We start from the raw sequence: 16,877 nt of genomic DNA, 5'->3' as shown, positions 1-16,877 counted from the left end.
CCCATATTTTGTAGATGTAACTTGATATATATCACGTACGCATGCACACACACACACAGGTGGAACCCTGTAGTGACCCGAACTTTTCCATGTTTATATATATTAATTGAGATTGATATTTATATGATTAAATGTTTCCAACATGTTAAGCAATCAAACTTGTTAAGACTTGATTAATTGAAATATGTTTCATATAGACAATTGACCACCCAAGTTGACCGGTGATTCACGAACGTTAAAACTTGTAAAAACTATATGATGACATATATATAGATATATATATATAGTTAACATGATACTATGATAAGTAAATATATCATTAAGTATATTAACAATGAACTACATATGTAAAAACAAGACTACTAACTTAATGATTTTTAAACGAGACATATATGTAACGATTATCGTTGTAAAGACATTTAATGTATATATATCATATTAAGAGATATTCATACATGATAATATCATGATAATATAATAATTTAAAATCTCATTTGATATTATAAACATTGGGTTAACAACATTTAACAAGATCGTTAACCTAAAGGTTTCAAAACAACACTTACATGTAACGACTAACGATGACTTAACGACTCAGTTAAAATGTATATACATGTAGTGTTTTAATATGTATTTATACACTTTTGAAAGACTTCAATACACTTATCAAAATACTTCTACTTAACAAAAATGCTTACAATTACATCCTCGTTCAGTTTCATCAACAATTCTACTCGTATGCACCCGTATTCGTACTCGTACAATACACAGCTTTTAGATGTATGTACTATTGGTATATACACTCCAATGATCAGCTCTTAGCAGCCCATGTGAGTCACCTAACACATGTGGGAACCATCATTTGGCAACTAGCATGAAATATCTCATAAAATTACAAAAATATGAGTAATCATTCATGACTTATTTACATGAAAACAAAATTACATATCCTTTATATCTAATCCATACACCAACGACCAAAAACACCTACAAACACTTTCATTCTTCAATTTTCTTCATCTAATTGATCTCTCTCAAGTTCTATCTTCAAGTTCTAAGTGTTCTTCATATATTCTACAAGTTCTAGTTACATAAAATCAAGAATACTTTCAAGTTTGCTAGCTCACTTCCAATCTTGTAAGGTGATCATCCAACCTCAAGAAATCTTTGTTTCTTACAGTAGGTTATCATCCTAATACAAGGTAATAATCATATTCAAACTTTGGTTCAATTTCTATAACTATAACAATCTTATTTCAAGTGATGATCTTACTTGAACTTGTTTTCGTGTCATGATTCTGCTTCAAGAACTTCGAGCCATCCAAGGATCCGTTGAAGCTAGATCAATTTTTATCTTTTCCAGTAGGTTTATCCAAGGAACTTAAGGTAGTAATGATGTTCATAACATCATTCGATTCATACATATAAAGCTCTCTTATTCGAAGGTTTAAACTTGTAATCACTAGAACATAGTTTAGTTAATTCTAAACTTGTTCGCAAACAAAAGTTAATCCTTCTAACTTGACTTTTAAAATCAACTAAACACATATTCTATATCTATATGATATGCTAACTTAATGATTTAAAACCTGGAAACACGAAAAACACCGTAAAACCGAATTTACGCCGTCGTAGTAACACCGCGGGCTGTTTTGGGTTAGTTAATTAAAAACTATGATAAACTTTGATTTAAAAGTTGTTATTCTGAGAAAATGATTTTTATTATGAACATGAAACTATATCCAAAAATTATGGTTAAACTCAAAGTGGAAGTATGTTTTCTAAAATGGTCATCTCGACGTCGTTCTTTCGACTGAAATGACTACCTTTACAAAAACGACTTGTAACTTATTTTTCCGACTATAAACCTATACTTTTTCTGTTTAGATTCATAAAATAGAGTTCAATATGAAACCATAGCAATTTGATTCACTCAAAACGGATTTAAAATGAAGAAGTTATGGGTAAAACAAGATTGGATAATTTTTCTCATTTTAGCTACGTGAAAATTGGTAACAAATCTATTCCAACCATAACTTAATCAACTTGTATTGTATATTATGTAATCTTGAGATACCATAGACACGTATACAATGTTTTGACCTATCATGTCGACACATCTATATATATTTCGGAACAACCATAGACACTCTATATGTGAATGTTGGAGTTAGCTATACAGGGTTGAGGTTGATTCCAAAATATATATAGTTTGAGTTGTGATCAATACTGAGATACGTATACACTGGGTCGTGGATTGATTCAAGATAATATTTATCGATTTATTTCTGTACATCTAACTGTGGACAACTAGTTGTAGGTTACTAACGAGGACAGCTGACTTAATAAACTTAAAACATCAAAATATATTAAAAGTGTTGTAAATATATTTTGAACATACTTTGATATATATGTATATATTGTTATAGGTTCGTGAATCAACGAGTGGCCAAGTCTTACTTCCCGACGAAGTAAAAAAATCTGTGAAAGTGAGTTATAGTCCCACTTTTAAAATCTAATATTTTTGGGATGAGAATACATGCAGGTTTTATAAATGATTTACAAAATTGACACAAGTACGTGAAACTACATTCTATGGTTGAATTATCGAAATCGAATATGCCCCTTTTTATTAAGTCTGGTAATCTAAGAATTAGGGAACAGACACCCTAATTGACGCGAATCCTAAAGATAGATCTATCGGGCCCAACAAGCCCCATCCAAAGTACCGGATGCTTTAGTACTTCGAAATTTATATCATGTCCGAAGGAGGATCCCGGAATGATGGGGATATTCTTATATGCATATTGTGAATGTCGGTTACCAGGTGTTCAATCCATATGAATGATATTTTTGTCTCTATGCATGGGACATATATTATTTATGAGAACTGAAAATGAAAATCTTGTGGTCTATTAAAATGATGGAAATGATTATTTATGTTAAACTAATGAACTCACCAACTTTTTGGTTGACACTTTAAAGCATGTTTATTCTCAGGTATGAAAGAAATCTTCCGCTGTGCATTAGCTCATTTTAAGGATATTACTTGAAGTCATTCATGGCATATTTCGAAAGACGTTGCATTCGAGTCATTGAGTTCATCAAGATTATTATTAAGTCAATTATAGTTGGATATATTATGAAATGGTATGCATGTCGTCAACATTCGATGTAAATGAAAGATTGTCTTTTAAAAACGAATGCAATGTTTGTAAAATGTATCATATAGAGGTCAAGTACCTCGCGATGTAACCAACTATTGTGAATCGTTATGGATCAATAGGGACTTTGTCCGGATGGATTAGGACGGGTCGCTTCAAACCCCACGATGAATTCATACGGGTATCGAGTGTGGTAAAACCCCCTCGGAAGAAGCTCAAACGTATAGACATCTGAAACTTTTGATGCCCTGAAACGGGCGAGTGACCACAAGGAAAATATTTTTTGCAGCACATGAAAGTTGAACTCTTTTAGATCACCATCAATGCACCAACACCTTGCAATTGTTTCCCATATTTTGTAGATATAACTTAATATATATCTCACACACACATTATAATCATTTCGTAATTTAATGTTCAATTAACTTATTAAAATTCATAATCCATTTACTAATAGAAATTTAGTATGGAGTACAATATTATTTTAAAAATATAAAAAATTTTCACTATTAATATAATCTTTTTTTGAACGACGGTTAAGAGTATTGACGGAGGTCCGAATGCGATGTCAATACCCTACTTACCCGATCATTTCCTTAGACGAAGCATTAACAATCCTATCGCCTTCCAGGTAGAAACCCCCACGGCGAATCCATATGGGCATCACATGTGATAAAAAAAACCCTCTCATGTGAGGCTCAAACGCATAAACCTTCGAAACTTCATAGGCCCATGAAATGGTAAGTGACCATAAAGAAAATAGTTTTGCAGCACATGAGAGTCAAATCCCTGATTTCCCTTATGAAAAGTCATTTCACCATCAATGCACCATCACCTTGCGGTTCACTATTAACATAATATATATATATATATATATATATATATATATATATATATTGTAAGACCCAAATATTTATATTACATACTTATGTACTTATAACATTCGAGTTCTGGTTGCATTGGCTATTTGTATTAGTTAAAAAGCAAAAGAAGCTGGAACAGGCATGTTGCGCGCCGCGCGGTCCTGGTGCGCGCCGCGCAGAATCGAGCTGGCAGACCCCTTTTTCTTTTAAGTGTTTTAAAAAAGGGTAAAATGGGTATTTCACTTGGTGGCCGGGTTTTGAGCCACAAAACTGATCCATGGGCAATCTTATCTTCATTTTCACCTCTTTCACTCACACACTTATATCTAGAGAGAGAGAGAGAGAGATATTTAGAGAGAGATTGGAGGTTTTGGTGAAGAAGAAGCTCGAATCGTTCAAAGTCTCGGGTTTTAAAGTTGTTCCTTTCGTTCTCGGCTACACGGTGATAGTATTGGTAAGCTCAAACTCCGAATTTCAATTATTTAATTTGATATTCAAGTTAGGGTTTTGAGTCAATTAGTTGTAAAACCCTTTTATGTGATGAAATGGGTTTAGTGAAGCTAGTAATCGGGTTTGTTGTTAATTGTTGGTGGATTTTGAGTTGGCGAACTAATTGGCCATGTTTAGAACTTTAATTTGAGTTTAATCACTTAAGTAGGTGATTATGGAAGTGTTGAAACCCATTTAGGGTAATTTGGTTGACTAGTTGTGACTTTGGGTCAAATTAGGGTTTGGTGGTGATTATGACCCATTTGGCGATTTAATGAGGTTTGTAAACTTAAAATGGATTAAGTTGAAGTATTAAACCAAGTTAAATGTGTTTTGGTGTCAAAACTTGTAAAGGATGAGATTTTGACCTTTATGGGTCAAAATTAGGGTTTAAGTGTCAAAATGGGTATGACACGTGTTTGGCACTTGTGTTCGGGTTTAATGGATGTATTAGGACCATTCTCACTCGTGTTAGTGATTATTGATTAGTTTTGGGCGCGGTTTGTACTTGGAAGTGCATTTGGGTCGAATTTGCACTAAGGGTCGAATTGGGTGGTTTATAAATCCATCCTAATTGTATTGTTGTAATTGTGATAATGGAATAGGTATCTTCCATTGGCAAGTTGCGGATTTACTTGGAAGCTTTCTTCAAGACTTCAAGGTGAGTGATAATATCCTATATGCATATGTATGTGTAGGATGGGTGCGGGTCGGGTGAAGTGATTCTCAGTTATAGAGCTCACTTCACATATAGGTGGATTTGAAGGACTTGTGTATGAGTCCAATTGGCACGTTTGTGCGTCTTGGTTGACCATCTTTGGCCAAGTACACGTTTGTGTGCACGTTATCACACTTGGTTGTGATTTGGTTGTTATAACCCTAATGGCGAAGGGTTGATATGGTTGTGTGGTGGATTTTATAATCCCGTGACCGTGGGTTTTAGTATTGTGAAATGAATCTCGGGTAGTGCGGATTCATGGTGACTCGGGTTGTTCGGTCACCTTATTGGAGGTAATGAATCTCGGGTAGTGCGGATTCATGATGACTCGGGTTGTTCGGTCATCTTATGGTTGAGAAGTGAATTTCGGGTTGTGCGAATTCACAAGGCTCGGGTTGTTCGGCCAATGTTCGTGTGTTTGAGGTTAAGGGGTTAACCTTGTTCGTTTATATTGTTATATATATATTAATGTGTTGTTGTGTTGTAGCTAACCCTCCGGGTGTAGCTATTTGGCGATGTTTACTTTGTCGTTGATGGACTATCTTTTGTGTTGTATCTTTAGCTCGTTGCTTAGATCGTACGGTATGCTTAGTGTAGACGCTTTATACTTGGATGCTTCGGTATGCGGTATTTGTTTTATGTGGCGTATTCATTTTATACATATATATGTATGTAGTATATTATCATTCACTAAGCGTTAGCTTACCCTCTCGTTGTTGACTCTTTTTATAGATACGATGCGGACGGTGGCTCGGGTAAGCGCGAGGACTAGAAGACTTGCATAGTTGCTTTAGTGACTTGCTTTTGGATCGTTTAGGATTGGGTAGTGTATCCCCAATCGCCATGCTCGGCTTTGTTTGTATTAAAAGTCTTTTGGTCAAATGTTGTATTTCGGTACTTAAGGTGGCAAAATGGGTCAATGTGGGACCCACTTCGTAAACTCAATTTTATTAATTAAACGTGCTAGTTTTATATATATGAATTTATGGTTAAAAGCGTTTTGGCTAAAAATGTCGGGAACTAGTCAAACATTTTCGTTAAATTGACTTCCGGGGACAGCGGGCTGTCCAGGTGGTTTGGCGCGCCGCGCACCCACCTGGCGCGCCGCGCAAATGAACTGCACCAGAAATTTTTTTTTATGTTGTGAAATTTAACGGGAATTGTCGTGGTTTGGTTTGGGTTGTTACAAGTGGTATCAGAGCATGGTCTAAGGGATTTAGGTGACTTGAGATAAGTGCCTAGACTTAGACTTTTGTGTGCGCGTAATTTGTTGCGGGACTTGTAGGATTACGGGTCAGGAACGGGTTTAGTTAGTGCCTTGTTTATAGGTTGACTAACGTTTATATTAGTAATGCGGATATTATTAATATATTATTTGTGTTGTGGGGTAATTCTCGCGTGTGCTTCTATCGCGTAGAATTTTGTTTGTGTTTGTTTATAGCATCGAGCGAGGCGGTCGTTGTACTAACGAGTCGATGCGGCGTGCGTGCGTAATAAGAACTTGCAGACCTTATTACGGGTGCAAATCGTGTCTAACAAGTGATGTACGACGAGTGTTTAGCAAGATGGGGTGGTGTTGTGCGTGTCGTTTTATACGTGCGTGGACTAATCGTTTTGCATTCTTTAGAATGACGACGCGAAACGAGACCGAGATGAATGACACGGAATTTAACGCTAGAGTTGCGGCCGCCGTTGCGGAGCAAATGAGAGCGTTTCGAGAAGAAATGGATGGGAAGTATTCCGAATTCCAAAATAGGGGTGAAATGGAGCGTTGTCTTAAGAGCTTCATGAGGACTAGACCCCCGATGTATGATGGGAAGCCGGATCCTTTGGTGAGTACGACTTGGGTTTCGGATGTCGAAGGGTGTTTTCGTACTATGGAATGCCCTCCCGAGAAAAAGACGAGACTCGCTACTAGTTTGTTGCGGGGTAGGTCGAAGGATTGGTTGGATGGCAAGATTGATCTTGTAGGTGGTGAGACGTTTATGGCGTTATCATGGGACGAATTTAAGGAGGAATTCTTCGAGGAGTTCCGAACTTCAGCCGATTTATCGGAATTGCGTTGTGAGTTGTGAAATTTGCAACAGGGTTCTATGGACTTGAATACTTTAAAGACGACTTTTATGTCGAAGGCTCGTTTTTGCCCGGAATATTTGGGGAATGATCGTTTGTTGATGGAGGATTTCTATCGAACTTTGAATGATGACTTGAAAGGTAAGATTAGCCGGGGCTACGCGAAATCGTTTGCAGAATTATTCGCCGTGGCTAGAGGTTTCGAGTCGTATTCCCGATCAAAAAGGGGCGAACCTTCAATTGAGAGAAGGGTTGTTTCTTATGGTGCTCCGAGTAAGAGGACTAAGGGTCCGAGTGCGAGTACGAGTAATGTGGTAAAGGGCGCGGTGGAGTCTCGTGCGCCTAGATGTTTTAATTGTGGCGTTAGGGGTCACAAGTTGTGGGGATGCACAATGCCGAGGAGTGATGACGGAATGTGCTACTATTGTCATAAAGAGGGACATCGCAAGCCGGATTGTCCCGAGTTGGCGGCGGCGAATGCCGCAAGGAGACGTTGAGGTACGTTTCGTTTTAATAAATATGTCTTTGAATATTTATTTACGTGGCATATATGTTCGGACATGTTAATTGCATAGTAATTTGCATGTTGGGTTGTTGGACGAAGGGCGTAAGACTTGGTGTAACCAAGCATCCCTTAGTATTTGGGAAATGTTTCTACAAGCCACGGAAATGGTTTTGGTGTTCGATTGTTAAGCGCGTGTTCGCTTTTGGTGTTGAAGTGATGAACCATGAGGTTCGCCGGGTGATTGGAACCTTTGAGATCGAGTGTTTAAAATCTCGATGTGTGTTGGTAATGGAGTCTTTATAACGCGACATTAGGTGCCTCTTTTATACCTACTAGCGTGGTGTCGACTCCGATTGTGTTGTGGTTACATTGTACTTAGGGTCCCGGGAGAAACCCTTTGGTACATGAGTGACTAGGTGAAACTTGACAAACTAAAGCAATTGGATAATTGCGAGGGTATGGTTTGTGTAATCGTGATACACTTTTCGTTCGAAGTGTTTAAGGATTGATTGAAATCCTTCGCGTGCTCAAGATTAGAGCAAGGTGTGGTGATGGGTCGTGTGTACCCAATTGTTGGTAAAGTCTACCTTTGGTAGCATCGTACGGGTGTACGAGTTGTGATATAGGAACGTGGTTCCAAGTGGGGGAGTCGCACTCCCGCACGAGGAAGTTTTAGTGTGATATTTCGGATGATGCTTTTGGTAGATCCGGACACTTTGTCGAGACCTAGTTTTGGTCGATTTGTGGTAGAGTACGATTTCGGATAAATTGTACTTATGGTTTGTAGCGACCCGACCAAATCATGTTTGACGGCGCCGTCTACTTAGGTCCCGTTACGTGGTCATAAGTCTTTAAAACAACGTTTGACCAAAAGATATGTCGCATTCATTTCAAATGTAAAGATTGTTCAAAGTTTACGAGAATAGTTCCACCACAAGTTACGATACAAAGTTTTTATGTACAAATGAAACTTATGCGACACAATTTAAAAGTAGTCAAAAGACGCTCCATGTATGCATATATACTCGACATCCAATGCAAGTATCAAAATAATGAGCGGAAGCATGTATCATGTATCGTTCAAGGACCTGAGAAAAACATAGAAATCTGTCAACGAAAACGTTGGTGAAATCATAGGTTTAAGTAAGTAAGTACAAGTGAACCACAAGATTTGCATCAATGACATAATAGTAATACATTCCAAAAGTTTGTTTCACGAGCACCCAATTATCAATGCTTAACATTTCCTTCCATTGAACCCCATCACTTAGTGCTAGAACATACACTGTTTCTCAAAAATATATTTCATTCGTAAACGGTAGCGAACCGTTTGAATGAGGGTTTGTCAAACCCATATGGATCCATACAACATAAGTTCTCGCTTACACCCGGCAAGTGTAACTAATGATAATCGAATTGAGGATTTTGTTCTAAACTCGTATGTAGAATGTTTGTTTTCCTGTACTTGTGTTCACTTAGTAAAAGAAATGTTTATGTTTTCTCATCCCAAATGTAAGTTCAAAAAGAGTAAAAGTGGGACTATGATCTCACCTTGAGTGCACGAGTAGTAAAGTACTTCGACAAGTAAACGTGTGCAAAGAACAATGCTAGTCTTGACCTAAACAATAGGTTTGTATCAATAACGGTAAACACAATAGGTCAAAGATGTTCAATTAGTCCTATGGCTCGTTAAGACTCGATCATAATAGCATGTGAATCAAATTGTCATGTTTCATGCAAGGTACAAGTATAAAAACATGTTAGAACGATTGCACAATTATTTGGTTAAGTTTGATTAAAAGTCAACTTGGTCGGGTCAAAGTCAACAGAAAAGTCAACGGGTCGGGTTGGATATCCGACAATTTTTCTAAGTTATATAATCATATATGAGCATGTTGGCCAAGTTTCATGTTAATCGGAGGTCCGTAGCATAGCAAACATTTTCATGTCAAATGACCAAAGCAAACAGCCAGTTTTAGCCAAATGGGACGGCGTCCCAAATGGCTAGACGGCGTCTCGATTAAAAGAGTGGGACGGCGTCCCCAATTCCTAGACGGCGTCTAGGTTAGAAGAGTGGGACGTCGTCCTGGGTATCTGGACGGCGTCCTGAGGTGTTTCCAGGCCCTGGTAAACTCCTAAGTGCACGAATCAAAACTCATCCCAACACAATTTACAAACCGCAAACATTCAAGGCATGCATTTTATATCACCGGAAAGGTATTTTGACAAGGAACGCAACTATGCACTTTTTATCAATCAAACTTTCATTTACAACAACCAAAAACCGCAATCAATGCTCCTCATTCAATGCATACAAGTCATAAACGCCATTTAATGATTCGATAGCCAAATTACATGAACAATATGCCGTTTCGAAGGTAATTAAGCATACAACACAACCTAACACTTACAATTAACATTTCATGTCATTTAATGCATCAAAAATCCATTCCTAGTTCATGAAACCCTAACCAAAAATCACCAAATTTCATAATCAAGTTTAAGAGGTTTCTTAGATCAATCTTTACATCCAAATGAAGCTAATGATACTAGTAACACTTTTAAAACATGCACATTAACAATCTAATAACATTTGATCATCCAAAATCAAGGATTTAGCAAGTAATTTTCATAATGAACTAGTTACACCAAAAACAACAAATCGAGCATACAATTTACTTACACGACATCACAATGAGCCATAGACACTAATTAACATACTTTTAAGTCAAGAACACAAATTTAAAGAAAACTAGTGTTTTAGAAATGTTACCCAAACGAGATGAAGTTGGTACCAAAACGAAGAGGATGAAGAGAGGATCACGAATATGTAATTTATTTTGTTGTAAGCCTCCTAGATCGAATTTAGATGATGATTGAATGAATTTGGAAATTGGGTGTGTTCTTGCTAGAGAGAAAGAGAGAGAGAGAGAGATGGTTGAATGGTGGTGATTGGGGTGGACTAGGTGACCTAGTCAACTAGTTTGCCCCGTGTCAATTTTAGTCCCTCGAGTTTGTAGTCGGGTGCGGAAAATACCTAAACGGAAATTTTAAAACGCGTATTAACGGGAGATGTTATAGACATGTAACGGAGTTTAAATTAGTATAACGGAAAAGAAAACGGAAAAAGGCGGGATGTTACATGGTTTAGATTGGAATTACCACCGAGGTGGTAATGTGGTAAACCTCGTTGAGAGATAATGGTCGTGTTTAGTGAGCAAGGTGAAATCCTTCGGTTAAGGAAGGTGTGTGTCGGGTTCTCTTTTGGAGAATTCTTGTTCGGTACCTATGTTTGATATAGGTGGTTCTTGCTCGATTATGGTATGTGGTTGATGAAGCATGACCTTCGGGGTCCGCTGACTTCATCGTAGTATTGTGGATTAATGAAGCATGACTTTCGGGTCCGCTGACTTCATTATAGTATGGTTACGTGATGGAGCATGATCTTTAGGGTCCGCTGACTTCATCATGGGAGTACGTGATTGATGGAGCATGATCTTTAGGGTCCGCTGACTTCGTCATGAGCGTGGTGTTGAGATCGGTGAAGCATGATCTTCGGGTCCGCTGACTTCATCCGGTATTGAGATTGGTGGAGCATGACCTTCGGGGTCCGCTGACTTCATCAAGAGAGTTGTGTTGTGGGACGTGAATATCGGGTTGTTCGTATTCACAATATTTCGGGTAGTACAATTGTCCCTGTTGGTTGGGCTCATAGTTTGAGGTAGTGAATGTCGGGTGGTTCGGATTCACTAAGGCTCGGGTTGTACGGCCATCCTCGGTTATACTATGTGGCGGTGGTAGTGAATATCGGTTTGCGCGTATTCACGATGACTCGGGTTGTGCGGTCATTTCGTTGTGAGATATATGGATTGGGTTGGTGGATTTCGGGTTGTGCGAATTCACTAAGGTTCGGGTTGTTTCGACCATCCTCCATATGTGTTTTGGCTCGGGTTGTTTCGGCCATGTTGAGTTGTAATCTATTGGTTGTTTGATACACCAATGGTGGGGTCGTAAGGACCATGTTGTGGGAACTATCGGTCGTTTTATGCGTCGATGGTGGGGTCGTGAGGACCACGTGGTATGATTAGTGATGCGATAGCCGTGTTTCGCTCACATGTTTGTTACGGGTGTGACGATGGACGATTTCGTACACCTTGGGATTTGTGTTCCCATAGCCGCTTTGGGCACTATCGGTTTCTAACCGTGGATTGTGTTGTTACGGTAGTTGCGTATGGGTCGTATTGCGCACTACAATGGATGATTCGTGATTGGTGGTATCCGTAAGGATTCTTTTGGTTCGGTCTTCATTGTTTCGGGTCGTTGACCTTAGGTTGAGACTTGGTTGCTTTTAGAGTTGTACTCGGTATTAGTATGCTAAGGGATTGACATCCCGGTACGAGATTAGTTGAGTTTTCCTCGATGTTGGGGAATGAGCATGGTTTAGTGCTCGGGTTGTGAACTTGAGAAATCGCGGGTGACGATTAAGTTGTAGAAGGCGATTCGTTGGAAAGAATTGCTTAGGAAAGTCGGTTTGGGACTTACGTCGAGGACCGTGAGGTGAGGTCCGTTGGGTTAAGTGACGAGGATCACGAGGACGTGATCGAGTCTAAGTGGGGGAGAGTTGTAAGACCCAAATATTTATATTACATATTTATGTACTTATAACATTCGAGTTCTGGTTGCATTGGCTATTTGTATTAGTTAAAAAGCAAAAGAAGCTGGAACAGGCATGTTGCGCGCCGCGCGGTCCTGGTGCGCGCCGCGCAGAATCGAGCTGGCAGACCCCTTTTTCTTTTAAGTGTTTTAAAAAAGGGTAAAATGGGTATTTCACTTGGTGGCCGGGTTTTGAGCCACAAAAATGATCCATGGGCAATCTTATCTTCATTTTCACCTCTTTCACTCACACACTTATATCTAGAGAGAGAGAGAGATATTTAGAGAGAGATTGGAGGTTTTGGTGAAGAAGAAGCTCGAATCGTTCAAAGTCTCGGGTTTTAAAGTTGTTCCTTTCGTTCTCGGCTACACGGTGATAGTATTGGTAAGCTCAAACTCCGAATTTCAATTATTTAATTTGATATTCAAGTTAGGGTTTTGAGTCAATTAGTTGTAAAACCCTTTTATGTGATGAAATGGGTTTAGTGAAGCTAGTAATCGGGTTTGTTGTTAATTGTTGGTGGATTTTGAGTTGGCGAACTAATTGGCCATGTTTAGAACTTTAATTTGAGTTTAATCACTTAAGTAGGTGATTATGGAAGTGTTGAAACCCATTTAGGGTAATTTGGTTGACTAGTTGTGACTTTGGGTCAAATTAGGGTTTGGTGGTGATTATGACCCATTTGGCGATTTAATGAGGTTTGTAAACTTAAAATGGATTAAGTTGAAGTATTAAACCAAGTTAAATGTGTTTTGGTGTCAAAACTTGTAAAGGATGAGATTTTGACCTTTATGGGTCAAAATTAGGGTTTAAGTGTCAAAATGGGTATGACACGTGTTTGGCACTTGTGTTCGGGTTTAATGGATGTATTAGGACCATTCTCACTCGTGTTAGTGATTATTGATTAGTTTTGGGCGCGGTTTGTACTTGGAAGTGCATTTGGGTCGAATTTGCACTAAGGGTCGAATTGGGTGGTTTATAAATCCATCCTAATTGTATTGTTGTAATTGTGATAATGGAATAGGTATCTTCCATTGGCAAGTTGCGGATTTACTTGGAAGCTTTCTTCAAGACTTCAAGGTGAGTGATAATATCCTATATGCATATGTATGTGTAGGATGGGTGCGGGTCGGGTGAAGTGATTCTCAGTTATAGAGCTAACTTCACATATAGGTGGATTTGAAGGACTTGTGTATGAGTCCAATTGGCACGTTTGTGCGTCTTGGTTGACCATCTTTGGCGAAGTACACGTTTGTGTGCACGTTATCACACTTGGTTGTGATTTGGTTGTTATAACCCTAATGGCGAAGGGTTGATATGGTTGTGTGGTGGATTTTATAATCCCGTGACCGTGGGTTTTAGTATTGTGAAATGAATCTCGGGTAGTGCGGATTCATGGTGACTCGGGTTGTTCGGTCACCTTATTGGAGGTAATGAATCTCGGGTAGTGCGGATTCATGATGACTCGGGTTGTTCGGTCATCTTATGGTTGAGAAGTGAATTTCGGGTTGTGCGAATTCACAAGGCTCGGGTTGTTCGGCCAATGTTCGTGTGTTTGAGGTTAAGGGGTTAACCTTGTTCGTTTATATTGTTATATATATATTAATGTGTTGTTGTGTTGTAGCTAACCCTCCGGGTGTAGCTATTTGGCGATGTTTACTTTGTCGTTGATGGACTATCTTTTGTGTTGTATCTTTAGCTCGTTGCTTAGATCGTACGGTATGCTTAGTGTAGACGCTTTATACTTGGATGCTTCGGTATGCGGTATTTGTTTTGTGTGGCGTATTCATTTTATACATATATATGTATGTAGTATATTATCATTCACTAAGCGTTAGCTTACCCTCTCGTTGTTGACTCTTTTTATAGATACGATGCGGACGGTGGCTCGGGTAAGCGCGAGGACTAGAAGACTTGCATAGTTGCTTTAGTGACTTGCTTTTGGATCGTTTAGGATTGGGTAGTGTATCCCCAATCGCCATGCTCGGCTTTGTTTGTATTAAAAGTCTTTTGGTCAAATGTTGTATTTCGGTACTTAAGGTGGCAAAATGGGTCAATGTGGGACCCACTTCGTAAACTCAATTTTATTAATTAAACGTGCTAGTTTTATATATATGAATTTATGGTTAAAAGCGTTTTGGCTAAAAATGTCGGGAACTAGTCAAACATTTTCGTTAAATTGACTTCCGGGGACAGCGGGCTGTCCAGGTGGTTTGGCGCGCCGCGCACCCACCTGGCGCGCCGCGCAAATGAACTGCACCAGAAAAAATTTTTTATGTTGTGAAATTTAACGGGAATTGTCGTGGTTTGGTTTGGGTTGTTACATATATATATATATATATATATATATATATATATATATATATATATATATAACATAAATAAAATGTAATTGACTTAACCTAAAATTTTACTTTATTTTATTTTAACATAAATAAATATTAATTATTGTAATATTTATGAAAAATAATATAAATTAATTATTTATAAAAAAACTCATGAACTTTTCCGAAATCAGATTTCAATTTTATAGTGCAAACTTAGAATCAAAAGTCACATAATCATGAACGTTTCCTAATCCTGATTTATACGAATCTATCTTTATCATCAATTGATTTTAGACTAATATGAAAATCTCAACTTATATTTACGACATCTTATTAGGCTAAAAACAATCTTACTTACAAATGGTAATCATAGCCGAATGCAAGATGGTAGGGCTCATTATAGTCAAAAGAAGAAGCAAGCAATAACAAGTTGCAAGAGCAAGGTGATCACCATGAGTGATCAAAATCAAGACTGTTCACATTCGTGATCGATAAGATAGGCAGTAAGCAAGATCAACAGCAAGCAAGTCAGCAAGAAAGTGACAACAAGTTATTCACAAGATCAATAGTATGAGTAAACCGATTAATGAGGTGATTGTTGGAGATAATCGATTAATGGGTCCAAACGTAAGTCTCATATCAGAAATTGAAATTAGAAGAAACTAATGTGTGCGTCTAAGCATTTGAGAACCTACCTTTTTCATCAATTGGTTTTTAAATGTGAGACATGTTGTTGGGCTAAAATCGATTCTACAAAACACCATGATATCTAGTTTTTAAAGTTGCAATATGTCTTTATTGGCTTACTGCTTATTAATTTGTCACAAACCTTTAGGATACATAGAAGGGTGGACATGAAATTGAAACCTAAATCTAGTAGTTAAACTATATATATGCACTTATAATGTGCTTTATTGGGTACATGATGGTACATTATTGTATAGTAGCACTTATAAACAAAAATCAAACCCATAAAGCTCCAGCCCTGATAAGCATTGGCTTCAAAGCTCTTTTGAGCTGAAGACTCATAATTTCATTAGTTCCACCAACCAGTTCACCACCAATGAACACAACTGGGACTGTACTGCACCCAAGCCCAGACAAAGCTTGTTCAATTTCGCGGCCTCTTGATATCTCATCAAGCTCGTACACCGTTGGGTTCACACCAAAATCATTAAACAAAGACTTTATTGTGTGTGACAAAATGCAAGAACTCTTGCTGAAAACTACTACTGGCCTTTCACAAACCATTTTATTCACTCTATCCATTTGTAATTAATTGATATCTTAGTTAAAAGTGTTAGTGAAATAATATGAGTTTAGGTTGTGTGAAATATGTGTGAGCATGTTTAGATATATATATTGGGTGTGAGGATGTATGTGGAAATTAGAGAATGTATTAGATTGGTGACAGTTAGTACTATTAGATTCCATAGATGGGCTTCGCGGAAAAAGATAACCGTAATTAATATGTATGAAAAAGTTGGCCGATAGCGAATCTAACTTATACGGAAGCATATATAAATAGATATGTGTCCAAGTGTTTATGAGTTCAGCTTTATATTCTGTTCTTAAAGTATGTTTTATGTTTTTCAATTTGCTTTAAAATTCTAATGGTCTATTCAAGAAGCGAACCCATATAATGTTATTTTATTCCATAATAATGGGTCGAGCAAAAAATTCTTGCTAGGACAATTTTTGAAATTAAGGGTGTGTTTGTTTACTTTTCATTGGATAATTAAGCGTTGAATGTTCAACTTTTTAGTATTTAGCATATTTATTTATGACCTTTGAATGATATATGATGCTTAATGGGTTTAACATTTAGTGTTAAATCAATCAGAGTTGAAACGCTCTCCTAATTATTAAGCACATAATTTTTTTTGTAATTTCATCTTCAAATTATATCCGAAACACTTAACATAAGTTAATTGATTTTAGTCCATTCATATTGTTCATTAAATATGATTATCAAACAAATTATTTTTATTCAGAACCAAATTTATTAAGAGAATTTGAATCATTGAAACTATGACTATTCATCGCTAAATCATTTAGTTTTATCATATACAAACTAAATTTAA

General features: G+C 37.6%; 1 protein-coding gene across 1 annotated transcript; it reads right to left on the bottom strand.

Annotated features, from left to right (window-relative positions):
- Nucleotides 1-15,563: 15,563 nt before the first annotated feature.
- LOC139860465 (monothiol glutaredoxin-S4-like) lies at nucleotides 15,564-16,135 on the bottom strand. Its single transcript, XM_071849221.1, has one exon. The coding sequence runs from the start codon at nucleotides 16,060-16,062 to the stop codon at nucleotides 15,757-15,759; it is 306 nt and encodes a 101-aa protein (XP_071705322.1). The 5' UTR covers nucleotides 16,063-16,135; the 3' UTR covers nucleotides 15,564-15,756.
- Between the last annotated feature and the right edge of the window lie 742 nt (nucleotides 16,136-16,877).

Source organism: Rutidosis leptorrhynchoides, chromosome 1, assembly GCF_046630445.1.
Source record: "Rutidosis leptorrhynchoides isolate AG116_Rl617_1_P2 chromosome 1, CSIRO_AGI_Rlap_v1, whole genome shotgun sequence".
Classification (NCBI taxonomy): domain Eukaryota; kingdom Viridiplantae; phylum Streptophyta; class Magnoliopsida; order Asterales; family Asteraceae; genus Rutidosis; species Rutidosis leptorrhynchoides.
Note: the sequence above shows the minus strand (reverse complement) of the source record. Positions and strands in the feature narration are given on the sequence as shown.